Source organism: Rhyacophila brunnea, unplaced genomic scaffold (genome assembly GCF_057557595.1).
Source record: "Rhyacophila brunnea isolate RB1 unplaced genomic scaffold, BYU_Rbru_1.0 scaffold_4, whole genome shotgun sequence".
NCBI classification, from domain to species: Eukaryota; Metazoa; Arthropoda; class Insecta; order Trichoptera; family Rhyacophilidae; genus Rhyacophila; species Rhyacophila brunnea.
Genome location: NW_028233068.1, coordinates 37,186,861 through 37,205,925, shown reverse-complemented (window position 1 = coordinate 37,205,925; position 19,065 = coordinate 37,186,861). Strand labels below are relative to the sequence as shown.

The 19,065-nt window shown below is 32.1% G+C and overlaps 1 protein-coding gene across 1 annotated transcript in view; it reads right to left on the bottom strand.

Moving 5' to 3' along the window:
* Positions 1-19,065, bottom strand: part of Gyc88E (Guanylyl cyclase at 88E) — a 262,566-nt gene that overhangs the window by 32,712 nt on the left and 210,789 nt on the right. Inside the window, exon 3 of the mRNA XM_085953576.1 lies at positions 563-739. Coding sequence (XP_085809702.1) covers positions 563-730 — 168 coding nt within the window. The 5' untranslated portion in view covers positions 731-739. The remainder of the gene's footprint in view (positions 1-562; positions 740-19,065) is intronic.

Here is a 19,065-nt window from a genome sequence, read left to right as displayed (position 1 = left end):
CACGAACTACTACTCAATCACTGTATCGCTGTCAATTGAGTCACTGTACATTGATTACACCAGAGCTGATATTTTTAAAATTTAAATACTGAATACATACATTAAATAAAAAAAAAACATGGTTTTTAAACACTTTGTAAACATACCGAAATCCTAGAAAACAAGTTGGACCGAGTATAATCGAATTCACACCCTTTAATTTCCGGGTGAGTGCTTTGGCATTTAAGTTATCGGTCATTCTATGATTCATGGAAATTATTTTTGTTGAGGTTTTTCACATTCCGCCAATCGAAGAATTATATATATATTTAAATAATTTTAGTTAGCATCTTCGTAGCATTAATTTATATTTAGGTAACTATCTAATTATAATTTTTATAGCTTCTGTTGCATAGGGTCTCACTTTGTTTATAATTAAAAGGCTGTCAGGTAATTGCCTCCCATAGGTGTAATATAATTTTCAGAAAGTGATTAAGCAGTACTTGATTTGTTACATAATGCTATAATCTCATATACATCAAAATTGTTTTTTTTTAATTTTAAATACAACTTGTTTAATCACCTGTTGCGCCTTTTTGGCAAGACGTGGTATTAGATGCTCTGGATATACTTGGTGAACGGAAAATGAAGGCTGCTCAACTCCTGCTTGTCGGCGAATGTCTTCCCACCTCTCCTCACCGTACACCTGGCGGATGTACTCCGCCATATTTTCCAATATAAGCCCATACATTGTGATGGTCTGTTAAAATAGAAAAAAACAAACAATCAATAACTATATTACTCTGATCGAGGCTAGATAGATATACTTAATGAGTTCGGAGTGATAACGAGTGAGCCTGTCAAACTCTTAGTATTACAATACTTGATAGTAATTAGATATAGATACATATTTAAAGCATTATTTGATTTCGGTAACTGTCGCAGTGGCATATAACGTGTCCGCCGCGGCGCCCTGGGACGCCGTGACCAATGCTCAAGGGCGCCGCCGCGCTGGCTGTTCGAAAAAAATCAAAAATTCAGTGTTGCCATCTTTTTCTATGTTGGTTATAGTACAAAGGCGTAAAAATATAGTATTGCTGAAAAAACTGTAGTACAGAAACATTTTTCTTCTTAAATCCTACAAAATTATAGTATTTTCGACATATTTGGCGTTAGGTAATGGTTAATTATTTTACATTTTTCGCGGAATAAATATTATAGTAGGTACTGTACTATAATTATAGGACTGTTAGCAACATTGGTGATCGGCACCGTCCAGTGTACTGATAATAAAATATGTGTGTGCTTCGGAAACTGTTTTCGATGGAGGGAATTAAAATGTTGGTTAATCACAGTACAGATATTCTTTGTGGCTAACGAAACAATTTTCATACACCATGGGCGCCGTGAAACGGAAAAGATTGAAGGCCACTGGTTTAACCCATTGATTCACAAAGTAAACGATTTGTCGATTAAAAAATGAGAGCTAACAAGGTGAACTCAAATGTTTATATTTCCATCGAACTACCTAACTAACTTAACAAAAAGTTAAGCAATATTCTACCCACAATGTATAAATGTATGCAAATTGTGGGCTTTCGAACACTCGGGAAAATTGAAAATTGAAACAAGTACGTACTTATTGGTATAGAAAGTATTTAGATACGTATATATCTATTTATGTATTATTCTTAGATATATCTTTTTTACATTGTATTTTGGTCTTTCGTCCGTTTTTTTTTTATCTAAAACAAATCCATTAAATTGAATTTGTGTTTGAAAGGGTTTCTACAAAAAAAATCAATCCTATCCATCCTTCTAGGGAAAATCGGCCAACCATTAAAACATATAGGTACATACTTTATTCAGTACATATCCCTTTAAGTCTCCTGAGACTTGTACCTTGTAAAATGTATTATTCCCATATTTTTCTTTCTCTCAAGATAAATATTTATGTGTATATACCTCGGGATACATTATTGACATCTTTCAAACTTATCAAATACAAAACAAACCCCTAAAAATACAACGAATTATCTTGACTCCACGGAGGAATTGACTGAAGTATCTACAGAAGCGATGGCTAACCATTTTATGCTTTCATACCAAAAACACTACATAAATATTTATAGTAATATTGAGAAAAAATATCAATTATTAGGAACAACATTATACATATTAATTGCATTGATGTAAATGTGTATTTTATTAACGCGGATAAAAGAATTTGCACTAAATTTATAAAAGGAGCCTTTGATTTATTTATAATAATATATTTGAATGTATTTACGAACGAATGAAGCATATTGTCTAACAATAACTTCTTGTCCACGTGTTAAAATGTGAAGTCAAATTCAGAAACGCCCATCAAAATTATTATTTTAATTTACGCTCCCGTGGGGTATGGAGTTGTTAATTTACATATTTTAAAGCTTTTTACAATAAAAATATGTCTAAAACGATCGGGAGTAATGTTAGAATTATTATTAGTAATCTTTTGGTTTATTGTGAAGAAGAAAAGGAGTCTCATCTAAAAGGAGAGCCGAGACATTATTTAAACACGCCATTAGCACGCGTTGCCGCCATGACAGGTACGCCAAGTTGCCATCTCCCATTTGATAAATCAAGCCATTTTTTTATGCTTAGTTACTCGAGTGTAATTATAACGGATATTACAGAATTTTTAAAATAAGTAATGACGCTGAATTTTTGTATTCTTGGATGCTTATCTACTCATCGTGACAGTTTGTCTTCTCATATACCATACAAATTGGAAAATAAATACCATACATCAGCAGATATGGGTCCCCTTTTATGCTTTATTTATATATATATATATCTGTATATTTATAGATCTGTAGAAGTAGATTTTATTGAACTTGGCGTGAATATTATAATTATTGATACTGAAAATGAAATTAATATTTTCAATGCGATTTTGTAATAATCACTGATTATTATTACCCTACATAAAATAACACATAGTGAAAACTAAATTAAATGCAATATTTTGAATTAAACTATGTATATACATGCCGACAATTTGACCATTTAAAAGTACGTAACGGTGAAAAGTTAAATGTTAGAAGGTAATACAATCCAAAAACCTGTAAGTAATAGTAAAAATTCATTTAAATCAGATGCTATTTTTCATAATAATAATATAATTACGACTCTGTTAACGAATGCAGTAGTACAAATATGATGAAGAAAAACCAGCAATCTCTTTCTAATAATTATATTGTATCTTTAATTTATTATTTTTCGTGACATCAGATTTTCTGGACGTGTTATATGTGGCATGCATGCCAAAGGTTCGTCACCGCTGACCAATTGCTATTTGAGTGATACAATAATGAAAGACGAATAAATATTGATTCAATATAATGAATTATTCATAATAATCACATTTTTATGATCAGGGATAGTTGAAGCTTTCAATATGTGGATATATTATAAACGTATGGGTACGCAACATTCTTTGGATTAATGACAAGGGCGGAATGGTTACTTATTAAATGTTGATGACCTATGCCAAACGAATGGAAATGGACAGGTAAGCTCTGTCAATATTAAAAGTAAACTAGACTGGGATAACCTGCAGTACTTCGGCCACAGTATGAGAGGACAACATACCGACAATATTCCCCAGCTCATTATCCAAGGAAAGGGGTCGATGGTTATTATACCTCAGTGATTTTTCAAACTTTTTTATTTTACGGCGCCCTCAACGATTAATATTTTTTCCACACCGCCCTTATTTTTGTAAAAAATATAGTATATAGGTGTTGTCTGCTTTGTTGGAATTTTTATCTCTGCCTTTTCAAGACAAGTTTTTTTTAATGTCCTGAGCTGTCAATCAAAAATGTTCTCTTCCAAATTACATATTATGAGAGCTTTTTTAGGTCACGGAAAGTCAAGGTCACCGATCAGGAAATCTTAACCGTACGAGAAAACCGATATAAGTTTGTAATCAATCATTCAAGAAGGAATATAATAATATTATAGTGACAGAGGACAAAAGCCGAGAACTTAGAGTAATAATATAAAGAGAGTGGGTATTGTTTGGCAAAATTAAGCCATGTTTCTTGCGTATAACGCACAGTAGAACCTTAATTATATTATTATTAACTTAACTATGTAACGTTATACCATCATGTTGCTTCTCAGTACGGCTACTACATTTAAACACAACTTAGTTAACCATATTTTCTACTATATAACTAAAAATAATTACCACTGACTTCATATTTAATAAAAAAAACAATAAATTTTAGCAACACGTGCTCGCAGTTTTTAAATGAATGTAGTCATTCAAATCAATATTTACCGGCGACGTTTTAAAAATATATTTAATTCAGCCGTAGAAATTCTATCTTACTCTGACGCATATTCCAGAGATATAAGCGTGCGAATGATTTCTCACTCGCACTTGTGGTTCGTTTTTGTTCAGGCTTTGGCCGAGAACGATTTAGTTGCAGAACATAATAAGCTGTAGGTACCAACTGAATCGACAGAAACCATAAGAAGTACTTAAGTACTATATATTTTATTTTATTCAAAAATATTCATGAAGTATCGGGATTTCAGTAAGTAAAATATTTACGCCGAAAACACCGTACAGTAATTCCATTGTCTTGTAATATTTTTTCGCATATGTAATATACGAGTATTATGCTTTTAAGAAACCGAACGCATGGAGAATTTTATAAGAGATTGTATTGAAATGCAATATTACAAATTTTAATATAGCCTTGGTTCCTACCTCCATGACCGCAATGTTACTGTATATCGTTTCAGTGAACATTCAAACAACAAATTTTAAAAAAACTGCGCCCGCCAGAAAAAAGAATAAACCTAATAGAGGTATCTAGATATTAATACCGATGTGACCTACACGCGAATTTCGTCCGTCTATCATCTGTTAGCGCCAGAGAGGACTTATATTTACATGAATTTTCTGCCCCACTGAATACTGGAATATAATTCGAGATTCTATGCCCAGTGCCCATTTATTGAATCATTCTACACTCAACAAATTCCTCACGGAACACGATTGGGCGTAAATAATGTGTAGGGTTGAGACTTTAGGTGGTATTTTACATCCAATTCTTATTGAAACTATTTTATTAATATACACTATTTAAAAAAGATAAGACTTGTAAGAATAAAACAGAGTATTTCTATTCTAATATAATATTATTAATCCAATAAATAATAACTTGTGACATAGAGGTATTTATTTAAAAAAGACGATACAATGTAATATTTATTAGGAATTAGAATTGCAGAATGGTGTATGCCAGCCCGCTAAATGGCTGGGTCCAACTGCCACATAACTTGTGGCTCTCAGGTAAGCGGCAAGTGACAACAATATCTAATAATCGACCTGTACCATTTTATCTTTTACGTTCACCATGAATGTACTGTGTGACCTTCTCAGAAATGGCTCACTGGCAGAACATTCAAGTAAAGGTATATTATTGTTAAATATGTACAGAAACATACATATATAATAAAATTAATCTTCGCTAAATTGCGGTTAAGTCGGCTTCAGGATCTCTCCAAATTTTAGTCCTGCATAGTATCTTCAAAATTGACCTCCCATTGTGTCTTAAGTATAGTGTTCGACCAATGTGTGCTACCAACGCTCACGTATGCATGTGAAACATGGAGTCATAATGTAAGAGAAATCAAAATATTACAAGTAGCGCAACGTGGCATGGAAATGTGCATGTTTGGCATAACGCGTAAATATCACAAAATAAATCAATGGATAAGGAAGCAGACAAGAGTATGCGATATGATAGAGGTCCCTAAGCATATGAAATGGTAATGGGGAATAGACAACCGCCAGACAAATGCCGTCATACAGTGGTATCCAAGGGGCACTAAACGCCCAGAGGGACGCAATAAAACCCGCTGGATATACGAGCTTATAAAGTTCGGTGAATGTACGTGGCAGAAAATAAATAGGGACCGAAAATAGTGGGGAGAGCCAGGGGAGGTTTTCATCCAGCAGTGGATCGACCCCAGCTGATGATATTATGATGATACTAATAATGAAAACTGATCCATACATATTATGGGATCGTTTATTATCCTAGTTACACCATTGTACATACGCTAGTATACTGACATCCATTTCGGATGCCAAAAATGAAGATGTTTCAGATACAATAAAATAAACATTTATTTTAGATGGGTTTTCTTGGTACGTCGGATTATTTTAAATCTTTCATAGAATAGTTACGTATTCTTGTTCCAGTTTACAGCTGCAATAAAACGATTGTGCATCGGACAACCGGCTCGTAAATATTAAAAATTAAGAACAGGCTCGTATTGCCGATTCAATATCCTTAAAGTATATCGTGTGGCTGTGTGTATATTGCCTTGGCATTTAAATGAGGCGTAGAGTTATTTTTAGCAATGTATCTGTAAGGAAGGTGTATTGAAAAAGGAAATGATTGACGGCTGATAAATATGGAAATAAATATTTTTATATAAAGTAAGCTAACAGGAGGTCCATTTGTCGGATCGTTTAGGGATCCTCATTATTCTGCATCGACTCTCAATATTTTTGATGGTGATGAATCTCTTCGAATCGGTATTATCTCTTTTGTCTGTGTGGCCAGCTGGAGAATTCTATGGAGATATCTTTTAGAGAGCTGATCCTCTACCCATTATATCAATCAAAGATAATATAAAATAATACACACACAACAATACACTTAACAATAAAATAACTAATTTTATTCATCCACATAGTTTAATAATTCTCTTCCATATTTAAAAAAATCTTGTTTTCTTTTTTAGCATATTTATCGAATTATGTCGATTAATAAGGGCTTTACACATGCGTAGATTTGTTGTCGACAATACCCATTGTCACAACAGTTAAAAATAAATATACTTATGATAAAAATATTTACTGTTGCGACAATTGAATATCGCATGCATACATTGCACAGAGTTAGAAGATTATTAACTTTTATTGTCGAAAAAGTTCAATGTATACCTACTATAATAATAATATGTGGTTCATTTTGCCGACAATAATAATATACCTATATATTATAATATGACGTAATCGCGGCACACGTACTGTGTATTGCCTTTTATTTAGAGTCATATTATTTATAATGTATTGTCTCTCCACCAAGAATTTACATTTAACGTTTATTTCTCTTGATATCATTTCATTGCACATGTTGGTGTTATTGTGAAAAAAACTCGCTATTTATATCAGTTTTCTTTTTCAACGTCGATCGCTAGCACGTATTGTTTTCATCTGCTATAACTTTACTTATACAAAACCAGGATACTGTTTCTGTGTTGGTTATTTTCCCCTGCCATTGTTTTCAGCCTTCTATTATAAAGTATATACCTACATATTTATCAAAGAGATCGACCGCATAGGCCGTATGTAGGGATTGAAATACCGGATAGAATTTTCCTTCCCGGGACTTAGGAGTTGGGAAAAATAGTCGTTTAAAGAAATTTGCTGAAATCTCAGAATATGAATAGGACGCTTGATTTTATAAATATCTTAAATATTTACTCTTGCGCATCTATTCTATACACAAGACTGCTTTCAGCCTTTACGTAGCTAAATAGGGTAGGGAAGTATCGAATATGTATTAACACTTATTGTAACAATTACAATACGTTAGCCGTCTGAACTGTCAAAACTGTCTATCTCGGTCTAATATTTATCACATCCATGAGAGGTGCTGTTAAAAAATAGCGCTTACTGTAACAATTATAACTACTTATTGTAATTGTTACATATAAGTGTTAATAATTCGATACTCTCCTAACTTATTTAGCTGCTGTAGCGGACCGAAAGCAGTCTTGTGTATAGAATAGATGCGTTGAAGCGAAAATGCATACTAGAGAGAGAACAATATTCTAATATTATCATTCATTCAATATACAATCTTAAAATAAGATAAAGTAGATGATATTATTTGTCAGCACAATATTAAATTAAAAAATATTTAAATCGTTATTCCGGAGAAAGTACATAATATTTAATTGATTAGCGAATATAAACTTTATTTGTCAAACTAGATATATAAAAAAATGAATTTCGAAATCCCGGAATATCAAGACCAGTAAATCAAGCGTAATTCCGGGATTGCAAACCCTGGTTTTATAGTGATCAGGTTAATCAATCACCGAAAACCTGCTGGTGATTTCATAAGAACGTACCTAAGTATTGGTTTTCGAAAAAGTAAATGAGCTACAAAAGGTGAAATATATAAAAATAAATATCTGTTAACATACATCACTACTGGGGGATTGTTTACTAATTTTACATTAAATGGTTAAATTAATTAGGATGTATTGAATCGTTTATCCGAAGATAATAATACAATACAATACATTTGAATGATATGAACTCACTTACGTATAATATAATTATGTATAAGTGTAAATTATTGTAAATAAAAATATATAGGTAAGTACATCGGTTTTTTTAAGAAATTTTGAAATTGTGACTTACATTATTAATATAGATTTTTATAATACGTACTATAAAACTACGAGATCTTGTCACAGGTAATTCATTCATTATGAACAGCATTACTCATTTTGAATTCAGAAAATGAATGGTTGGTGTTTTTTTGTTTTTATCGGCGGTCATCGTCTACAGCGCTCCATTCCTCTTTCTGTCATAGATCCCATCCCCACACACTTACGATGCATTCGTTATTTTTTATTTAACAACCAAAATATTCACTAGAAATAATTTGTATGGCAGAACAACGTTTGCCGGGTCAGCTAGTAAAACTATAGAAAACAATCTCCCAACCGTTCTGACAAAATATGAGTTAATGCTTTTCATTCTCCGAGAATTCTTCATCCGTTCTCATAATTTTTGTTTTAACAATTTCCCTGAAGCTGTATGTTTTAATTAAAATTAATATGGATAATGTTTCTACCTTAGTGGTCAAATATAATGTTGTTGAAATAGTACCTACCTACATGCTACAATGGCTTTATCTCTAAACACACTTTGTGGGTTATACTAGGGACGGATTTACCTGTACTCTGAGTGCGCTTTGGAGTAGGGCCTGTGCTAAGGCCTACTATAATAGTCAGGCTGTGACACGTAACTGTAGACTTAGATGTTAGTGCTAGTTTTTACCCATATTTAGAATACAACATAGTAAACTGTTTATCGAAAAAAAACGATTGTTGCATATTTAAATAAATAGTTATAACTAGAACGATATATGCAACCGAAGATCCTCATTTTTTTTCTAGATGCCTTTATGGATACCACGCATCTACTATCGATTTTTTTTTCAGGACTTTGGCACGCAAACTACTCTACTTGATGCTAGTCAAATTAAAATTGTGCCGGCTGAAAAAAATATGCCTTATTGAAAACTATTAACCCTGGAAAATTCTTTGATTTTCGCACTATTTTTAGGTAAGCAATTAGATTAGATAAATAATTATTATGTGGGAGGTTGCGTTGTGTTTGTTACATTTTTACCACCCTCGATCGAGTCATGGTTCATTCACGTTCACGTCAACACTTTGTTCTTTAAATGTTATTGGTTTGCAAAATTTTAGTTAGATATAACTGACTAAAAAAATCTCAGGTATCACTTAGGCCTCTATCGCCTCTGCTACTATCATAACGCGTATAGGTTGTCCGCTGAGTGTGGGCGCCACAATGACATGCTAGCGTTAGACATATTATTAAATTTAATACTTTTTATACTGCAATGAGCTTAGTTCTAAATTCAAACACCTGACGATTTATGGTGGTATATCTATAGTTGGCAATGATCTCGATTACAATTAATATATATCCCACAGTGTTATTTGTAAGCGAAAGGTCATGTTTATTAATAGTGTAAAACTACCCTGTATACTGAAATAAATATGGTTTGTATAATTTTCTATCTAACAAGTATCTATTACATCTGACAGATTTATTAATCTCACATTATGACAACGCGATATAAGTGAGTCATCACAACTCATCAGTCATCATCACACCACTCTCATCAGCGGGTGACATTGCTCATCAGACATCAGGCATCGGTCATCAGTCATCACTCACGAGAGTCATTATTCAACAGTTGTATCATCACTCGGAAAATACTCGTACAGCACGGACGGAAATTCAATTGTTATACTGTATGAGAGTGGCTCTTAAAGTTTTTCGTTTCATGTCACGTTTTTTTTTTTTTTTTTTTTTTAAATCTTACTAAGTAGGATGGTTTAGCTTGTTGTTTATAGCGCAGTTTCTCAAATCTTGGACTCAAACTCTATAGCTACCCTAATTTCCCGTTCCACGTTGAGTTTTGATCGACATTAGTTTTTTATTACAACTACCGCAAAAAACCCGTATTTACCGATAAATTTTATTTTTAATCTACTCTCAAAAGACAGTTCATTAAGATTTTCTTCTTTTGCTGGCATAAAGTTAAGTAGAGGTTTGGCCTTGAATGTGGCTTGGACTCATGTAAACATATCCGTATTATTTTTATAATTTATTTATTTTTTAAACCAGTTTCTAATAAGTACGGAAATATCGGTATTCTAAAGACCGGGATCCTGGTATTCATTAATACTGAAATTAAAATATCGGTATTTTTGGTATTCAGTGAGCAGAGAAATTGAACAAAAGCTATATCTACCTAAAATGACTGAATAACCCAACCAAAGTGAAATAAAAAAAACTGCCGCGTATTTATGCTGGACGGTAAAGCTTTGAACTTTAGTTTTCGACGGAATTTGCAAGATAATATACAAAATGTTCTCTCGACTTCGATTTCTGGACGGAATTTTTTTAAGTTCGTAAAGTTGACGGCAAATAGAAAATTCCAGTGTTGACGATTTTATTCTATATTGTAATCCCTAGTTGATAAACTGACTGTCATAAGTGAATTTTAAAATCATTTTTTATGTTATGAGAAAAAAATAACTTTATAGGAGGTCACTGATGCGATTCCCTGTGAATTATATAATTGGTTTAATCGCATAAAAACACAGTCACCGAGGCATTTTATTAATGTATCATTATTATCATACATTATCGCATTGAATTAATATTGTCCGGAATAATTAATAAATTCGAATGTCTTGTAACGTCCCCAGGATTTACTCAACGCGCCTCGAAGCTTTGAAAGCATTTGCCGTATGCGCCGAATGCTTCGCTGCTGTTGTTTCAACGTATATACATATGACATAATTATTATACAGCCCGATTAGACTATTTTTCTAATTATTTATATCATATCGTTAGTCTTTAATGCGTGTAATATATAGAAATTTGCATATTATAGTATACATACATTATTTTAAATACATTTGGTAGACGCACGAAAGAAACAGCCAGTATATTCCTCTACTCACCAAAACAGAAAAAAGCCAAAGCTATAGTGATGTAATATGTAAGCCAAACCGGTTGGATAAATAAACCCAATTTATTGTTATTTCATTTTTTCCAAATATCCTTGTTCGTGGTATTTTCCATTTCGTGACGTGTTTTCGCAATATTGTAAGGAAACAAAACATTATTTGGTTCATTTTCACTTGCGATTTATTACGTTTCAGTTAATCGAAAGTTGAATTCAAATGTCTACAATGCTGGTATATGCGGCAGAGTAGAACTTAAGCTGGTTGATAAAATGTGGCAATGCCTATTGAAGAGAGACAAACACAAATTTGTGATGATAGAAATTCAAAATGCAAATTTTCAATTAAATGTGAAAAATGAGCGACAACATTTCAAACTGAATAAGATTTCCATACATTATACGATGCTACTGTGAAGTTACAAATATTTTTATACATAACTCCATAACACCAATTATATTCCTACATTGATAAAGTTATTAATACAAATTAAGTGAATTATTGAACATACATAATTTTGAAAAACACTTTCTGAGAGCGTATATTATATTATAACCAATCATTGATATACTACTAGATGAGGAGTTCCCATACAAGTGTCATTTTAAAAATGTACCACAAAAGAAGATATTACGAATATCGTCTAATAATATTTTCTTGTAGGTATAATGCGTTAATACCGTTAACATGGATTCCCGAATTTCACCCGTATTGCCCCGGCTGTAAAACTAAATTTGCGTTCTTGGAATAGTGACCCTAAGGGTCTGCAACCCAAAGCTTGCAAGCTACCAACAATTCATGTCCTGAGCGGACAGAGCAAGTCGTCATGCGCTGACTATTAGTTAGAGTTAGATGCAAGCTAGATCGGGCTTACTCATAATTATTGCCAGGTCGTTTTCAAGACAAATATTAAGTGAGCTTATATCGAGTTAAGTCCGCTGATATTAAAACAGTAAGTTTTAACACTGGCCAAGTCGCTGAAAATCGGGCGTCATTTTAAGAAGCATATGATTCATCCAGTAGTATATCAATGTAACCAATAGATAAAATCTTATTTGAAAAAAGTAAGCCACCCTGACGGGAAATCGAACCCTGTATCTCCCTGTAATATGCTACGCAGTGACATGTATATTTATGTCACTGGGCGTTACATATTTATGTCACTGAGTAGCATATTGGTAAATGCGACGGATGGGGCGTCAACCCGGGAGATACAGGGTTCGATTCTCCGTCGGGGTAGCTTACTTCTTTCAAATAAGATTTTATCTATTGGTTATAATATATACTCTCTCAGAAAGCGTTTTTCAAAATTATGTATGTTCAATAATTAGAATGATACATTCTTAAATCTTGTGAATTATTCGTTGAATAAAAAGAAATAGTTAATTATAAGTGAATTATGTTTGAAAGCAATGAGTCCATTGGGAAAAATTGTTAAAGTGTTATCATGTCGGTTCTACGTTCTGCATACATCACATAGGATTCCTTCATACAAAAATGTTCTATAGATTCGTAACGAAAATGTCACTAATCGCAGCATATTATGTTACTTTCGATATTATGCCGAATTTTTGCTTCTGGGATGGTCGATAGCCATTCATCCAACGATAGCCTTATATATAAGGATATGACCTAACTCGTTAGGTCCTTGCATTGGATCAACCATAATATGCATTTTGGACCAGCCGCAGGATATAAGGCCGCTCTACCAATTCGACCATCCAACCATCATTCGAAATTATTAATACCGTATACAGAAATAGAATGATCAGAAGTTATTAAAAAAGCGGAAAAAATAAAATGATTTTCAATGACAGCACCCGCTCAAATAGAGAATTGTCTCCATAAAAATTTCGAGAAAAAGAAAACGAATTTTTGACAGCAAAATGTCGCAGAAACAAAAAGTGATAAGTAATCAATTTTATATTAATTTCGTGATTAAATTGCAATGACTGGAAATTTTTAAATTAAATTACTATTAATCTTCCGTTTTACACTTTCTCGGGGCATTTATATTAAAACTTGAAGATATATTTTTAAACCAAATTAATTATACTTACTATAAAACAAAATAAAATAATGGCATTTAAAACACACAAATAAAATAATCCACATTATAACATAACGTTGTTTTTATATAATCGAGATTGCTCCAATACGCTAAGCTAATGCCAATAATTGTCAATTTAAATCTTTGGACGAGCACTTCAAAACGTTTTTTTTTGTTTTAACGTAATAATAATAATATGTTGAATTATTTAAGCTACAAAAACATTGTAATAATTTCGTCACGAAATAAATTATTAAACTGCATTATAATGATAAAAATAACCATCAACTAATAAGTAATGAATCAAAGATTTTGACTGTAACAAGTCTTTAGAAATTTTAATATGAAAATATTTGATGGCATTTCTGAACGATTTTTAGCGTCATGAAGCAAAATTATTATTTTCTAAGTAAGCTGCAGAATTGCTAGTAGCTTGCTTGTAGCTGCCATCTTCGTTTTGACTTTGCATATTAAATTTATGTTTTGTAAATATCTTCACATCTGTGAATTTACCTAACTACCTACGTGAATAATGATTATGATTCGATTCCGCATTGATACGTCATTTGAGGAATCATTTCAGGATAGCATGTCTCGCATTTTCACTTATGCGTATTGACATATAATTTCATTTAAATCTAAAACTATTAAAATTCAATAAACCTAAAATTGTGTTGAAATGATTGGGAGTTTTTGACAGAAGTAGGCGAAAATTTGTCACAAATACTTCACAATTCAAAATGTCCATGAATCTTTTTGTCATTTTCGTTTTCAAATAATTTAGATCCATATAATAGAGATGGATTTCTCAACGTATAATCAGGTATAATGTGAATTGACAGAATGCAGATGTATGCAGAAAACAGCCAGTCCACACAGATAAATGCCGTAGGTGTACACTTTGAGTGTGAATAACTTTTAAGAAGATAAAGGGAACATTACATAATACTATGTACTATTTTAGTGTAGTCTAACTATCTTCTACAAAGCAAAGGTGGCATATTCTGCGATCACCAATTTTCTTGAGGTATTTAGTAGACGCAGAAAAAAACAAATTGTGGAGTGGCTGCTTTCTGATTCGATTTCGATTATGATTGTCTCAATATATTGTTTATGTCAATTTGATAGCCGATGAGTTCTTTATGCGGTGTCCCCCGTTAGTTCTTTAAATAGATACATAATGTAAATTAGCTCCTTGCTCACGTAGCAAGGAGGTTCATTTTTAGATTCGAATTTAATTTGTGTTACGTGATTTTTATTTTATGGCGCTAGCAATTATGTAGATATAATAATAACATTTAGGCCTATTAGGTGTTACTACTATAATAGTTTAAGCAAACAGTGTTTCTACAATACAATATTTTTTGTTGTAACAGTGATAGTACATATTGAATTGGAAATTGTTTTTTTATATAATATATCTGAGATAGAATTCCAATAACTTTGCTACAGTTAATACTTCTGGCTTACATGATTTGATTCGATTTCTTTTATTCTTTTCTTTTTCTCCAATTTGCCTTCACCCGAAATCTAAGTACCTACATGTTATTATGTTGTTTTATTTTTATTTTATAAGGTCCATTTACGGTGTATTGTATATTATGACTACCCGTAAACGAGTGTATCATATTTGGGGAAATATCGTATTGTTTAAGGGCGGACGTGCTCAGCGTGGGTCAAAATGGAGTTTTGTTCTATTTTCAAAGCATGATCCTGGACATACCTTAAACGTTGTAGATAATCTATTTATATAATTTTGAAGCCTTATTATCCGTTATATTTATTTTAAGCATTTGGTGACTGCATAAAGTATTTTTATTACATACAATAGTATTCTTTTAAACCTCTCGCTCTAATGTTTTAGAATATAGTCATATTTCAGTACATAAATGTGCAGTGGTGTTAAGATTTTTTACATTTATTAATTTTTAAACGCATTTATAAAACCATCAGTATAATTTATATCGACATTATTATAGTGAAATATTTACGATAAAAAAATATATTGATACTCTCTGTGATCCCAAATTTGACAAGAATTGGGCATTTTATTATTCAAAAAATGGGCAATATTAACACATTTGAAGATAATTCTAAAGATACTAATTATAAGCTATGTCTTTGCCCATTCAAGTGTGATAAACATCCTCCGAATAATGATTGCTTTATAATAATTATTGACTAATGAAAAACACACACACATTATAGAAGTGGACTAGTGTGTGTTGCAACTTTTAAATACACCAATATTGAATACGTGTCAGTACATACACGAGAGCAGTTGTCAGAACGAATGACATATTCATGACAAGTGTTTAAGTTTATCCCATATTCTTTCACACTCGAGATCGGTTGCCTGTTACTCCACACCCGTTAGGTATTTCAGTTCCCATTAATTCTGTGTTCCCTGAATAAAACACTGTATATTTCAAATCCATATGATATGTTCTATCTGGGCCGAAAATGTCGAAAAAACTACGCTGGAAATAGTGGCTAAAGTATTGTAAATATTTTAATGCATTTTAATCGTCAATAAGCATTTAAATATTATATCTAGATCTAGGGATAGAATAGAATATCGAATGATTCGATACTGACAAAAATCTGTCGACACCGGTATCGGTCAAAAAGTATTGAATACTTTAAAACCGATTTTATAATTAGTCTACTTGACTTTTCAGTGTTCGGACCAATAACACGGCTGCGTGGTGAAAGGGCAACACATAAAACGTGCTTAAATCTCATCACTCCACTGGTATACAAAATACCTATAGCTGTTTCTCCGAAATTGGCTGAAGTAATTAAATTAGAGTCAGAAGGGTGACCACAAATATGCCCGACGGCAGACGTCGACATTGACAGACAATGCCACGTAGCTATGCGGAAAGGGTGGTGTGAAAAGACAATGCAGGGTCACCCGGTATTGTTACTTTTATAATGTCATCTTCGTGTTATATTGCGAATTTAATAATTAGCCGCAAGTGATCAACATAATAAAATTAAATATTTAAAATAAATAAGCACGTTATAATTCTTATTCAACGATATTTAATTCAAGCTTTAATTCATTTTAGTTTTGTACTGTTCCATTTGAATCGTTTTTTGCGACCCGACATTTGCCCTTCGTAATCTTCAGGCACAATACGCAATGTACACTGACGACAAATACAGTTAATTCTCGTTTATATAAAAAATATATACAATAAAATAAGGTTAAAATCTTATTACGTAATAACTACTAACTAACGTTAAAAGGATCAAGTATAAAAACAATTTTTGAATATTTGAAGTGTTTGTAATAACCCGTAGTAGATACATTAGATAATCGCTTAAATTAATTAGAATTCCAATTAAAATTTCATCAAGCACATTTGGTCGATATTAAGTATTTAATTCATAAAAAATAATGTGCTATGCGTTCGCAGTATTGTGTATCTTTCAAATTATATATCAATAACTCGATTTGTTTGTAATAAAACCTTCCTTCAGCTGCTCATCATCTGCCATTTGTCGCACCCCGGAAAAGCTATCTTGCATCCCATGGAGATGCGGACATTCCATGCCAGGAGGCTCTGGTAAAAAAATATTAGAATTTTATATAAGTATAAACTATTTGAAGACATATGTATAAAAACATTAAGTATGTTTTTATAATAACCACACATCTATGCTGTATGTATTTTGCTATGGATGGAAAATATGTGAAGATGCCCTAGCAAGCGAGCAAGTGTAGTCATTTTTGCGGAGTTTTTTTTTTAGTTGTGATTAAAGCATGCAAATTTTATGATGCTCTGCTGTTCAAAATTTGATATCAATTTGCAGGTGTGGACAATATGGACGTGTATCGTGTTTCAAACAATATTTGTGTGTTACCTACAAAAAATCAATATTTTAAATTCATCTATAATACTAGGGTTCATGACTGTTTGATGAAAAGATAAAATGTTATTGCTCGCAGTTTACTATTATTTAATATCTCACTAAATTATCTTCCCGTTGAGATTTCATCTCAATATTATTGCGGGTACCCTTATTAATCTGCCCAAGTACTTACTTTATAAGCGTATAATCAACGTAATAATATAATATATTCTATCATAATCTACATTTGAATTAAATCTTTCTAACATCTTTAGATATAGATACAGCGTGATTTTATTTTCGTTGTAAATATACAATTAACATATATTTGTGGAAGAAAATAAAACTATGTTGAAAATATTCTGAAAAATACAAAAAAAGAAAACCTTCGAAATCAAGGTTTCGAAACGTTATTTTTTTTCGTTCAGGCTCAAATAAAATAAATAATAATATATCGGTTTATTAAAATTACCGGTTTTTCCGGATTTCCTAGTGACTAATTTGTAAATGTTTTTAATTATATTAAAAATTTATTTGCTACCATAATTCAGAACATTTTATGGTACTTGTATGAAAGCCCGGCGCCACGCTCACACCATTGATTATGCTGCACTGCATGGTCGTAGCCATAAATTTTAAAAATAATATCTTATTATAAATTAAGAGAATTGTGTCGAGATGTGCCAGACGATCGTGAATGATTTCTTTGCGCCCCTTGAATTTGACACAAATATTTCAAATGAATGTGGGGAGTAAGATCATGTTAACGAGCGTAGTTTTAACATGTACCGAAGAAAAAAAACCGATAATTTTTTGTTTTGGTTCTGGTTTTCGTGCCGACAAAAATAACGTTTTTCCGGTTTTCGGTTCGAAGCCCTGCTCGAAACACACACATTAGAAAAAAGTTCTAAAGTCTGGAACTCACACCTTTCACTTTCCGGTGAGTGCTTTATTATTTTAGCTATCGATTCGTCTATTATTCATGGAGATTAATTCTAGTAATTATGCTTATCCTAGTTTGTCAAATTAAAAGCTGAAAGTTTGTGGCATTTTACGGCGAGCAAGAAGAAATTTTCTCATCAAGAATTGACCGAAATTTACTATATCAAAGCAGTAAATCACGTACATTCAGGAAGCACGTCAACCGAGGTCTTGGGAAGCTCCTGGGACATAACTTTGAAGGGCGCCTAATGTTCGTTACGCTACGGTATACGCCCACATAACGGGTGTGGAAAAGTGGCGAGTGGTGGAAGGAAAACCAAGTTGGTCAAATTCCACCAATTAACTTAATTATTAACCGGCGTTTTAAATTTTAGTTATTGACGTTCTTGTAGGTACTTGTGAATAATGTTTTTTTTTATTCAATACTGAATACATACAAAGTTTAAGAAAATTAGCTACTGCATTATAAATAAAATATATAAATTTGAAAAATTTCAGAAATATATTATCTATTAGAAAAAATTCTGGAGATTCTAAGGTTTTTGAAATTTATGTATTTTATATAATGAAGAATTAAAGTGTAGGTATATTCAATACTTTTTAAATTATAAAAAAAATAATAATAATAATAGAAAATAATATTGTAATAACAATCAAGCGAAGAATCCACAAATTTTATTTCGCATTTTTGTCAGATTTGTATGTTTAGTATCGTATTTCAGCGTATTGTTTTGATTGTACTCTACGCCGGATTGTCGCTGTAATTTTCTATTCGAGTTTTCAGCAGAACAAAGAGTTTTCTCATTCGTACACGTGCTGTTATAACCATCATGCTCGGTCTCAATCGT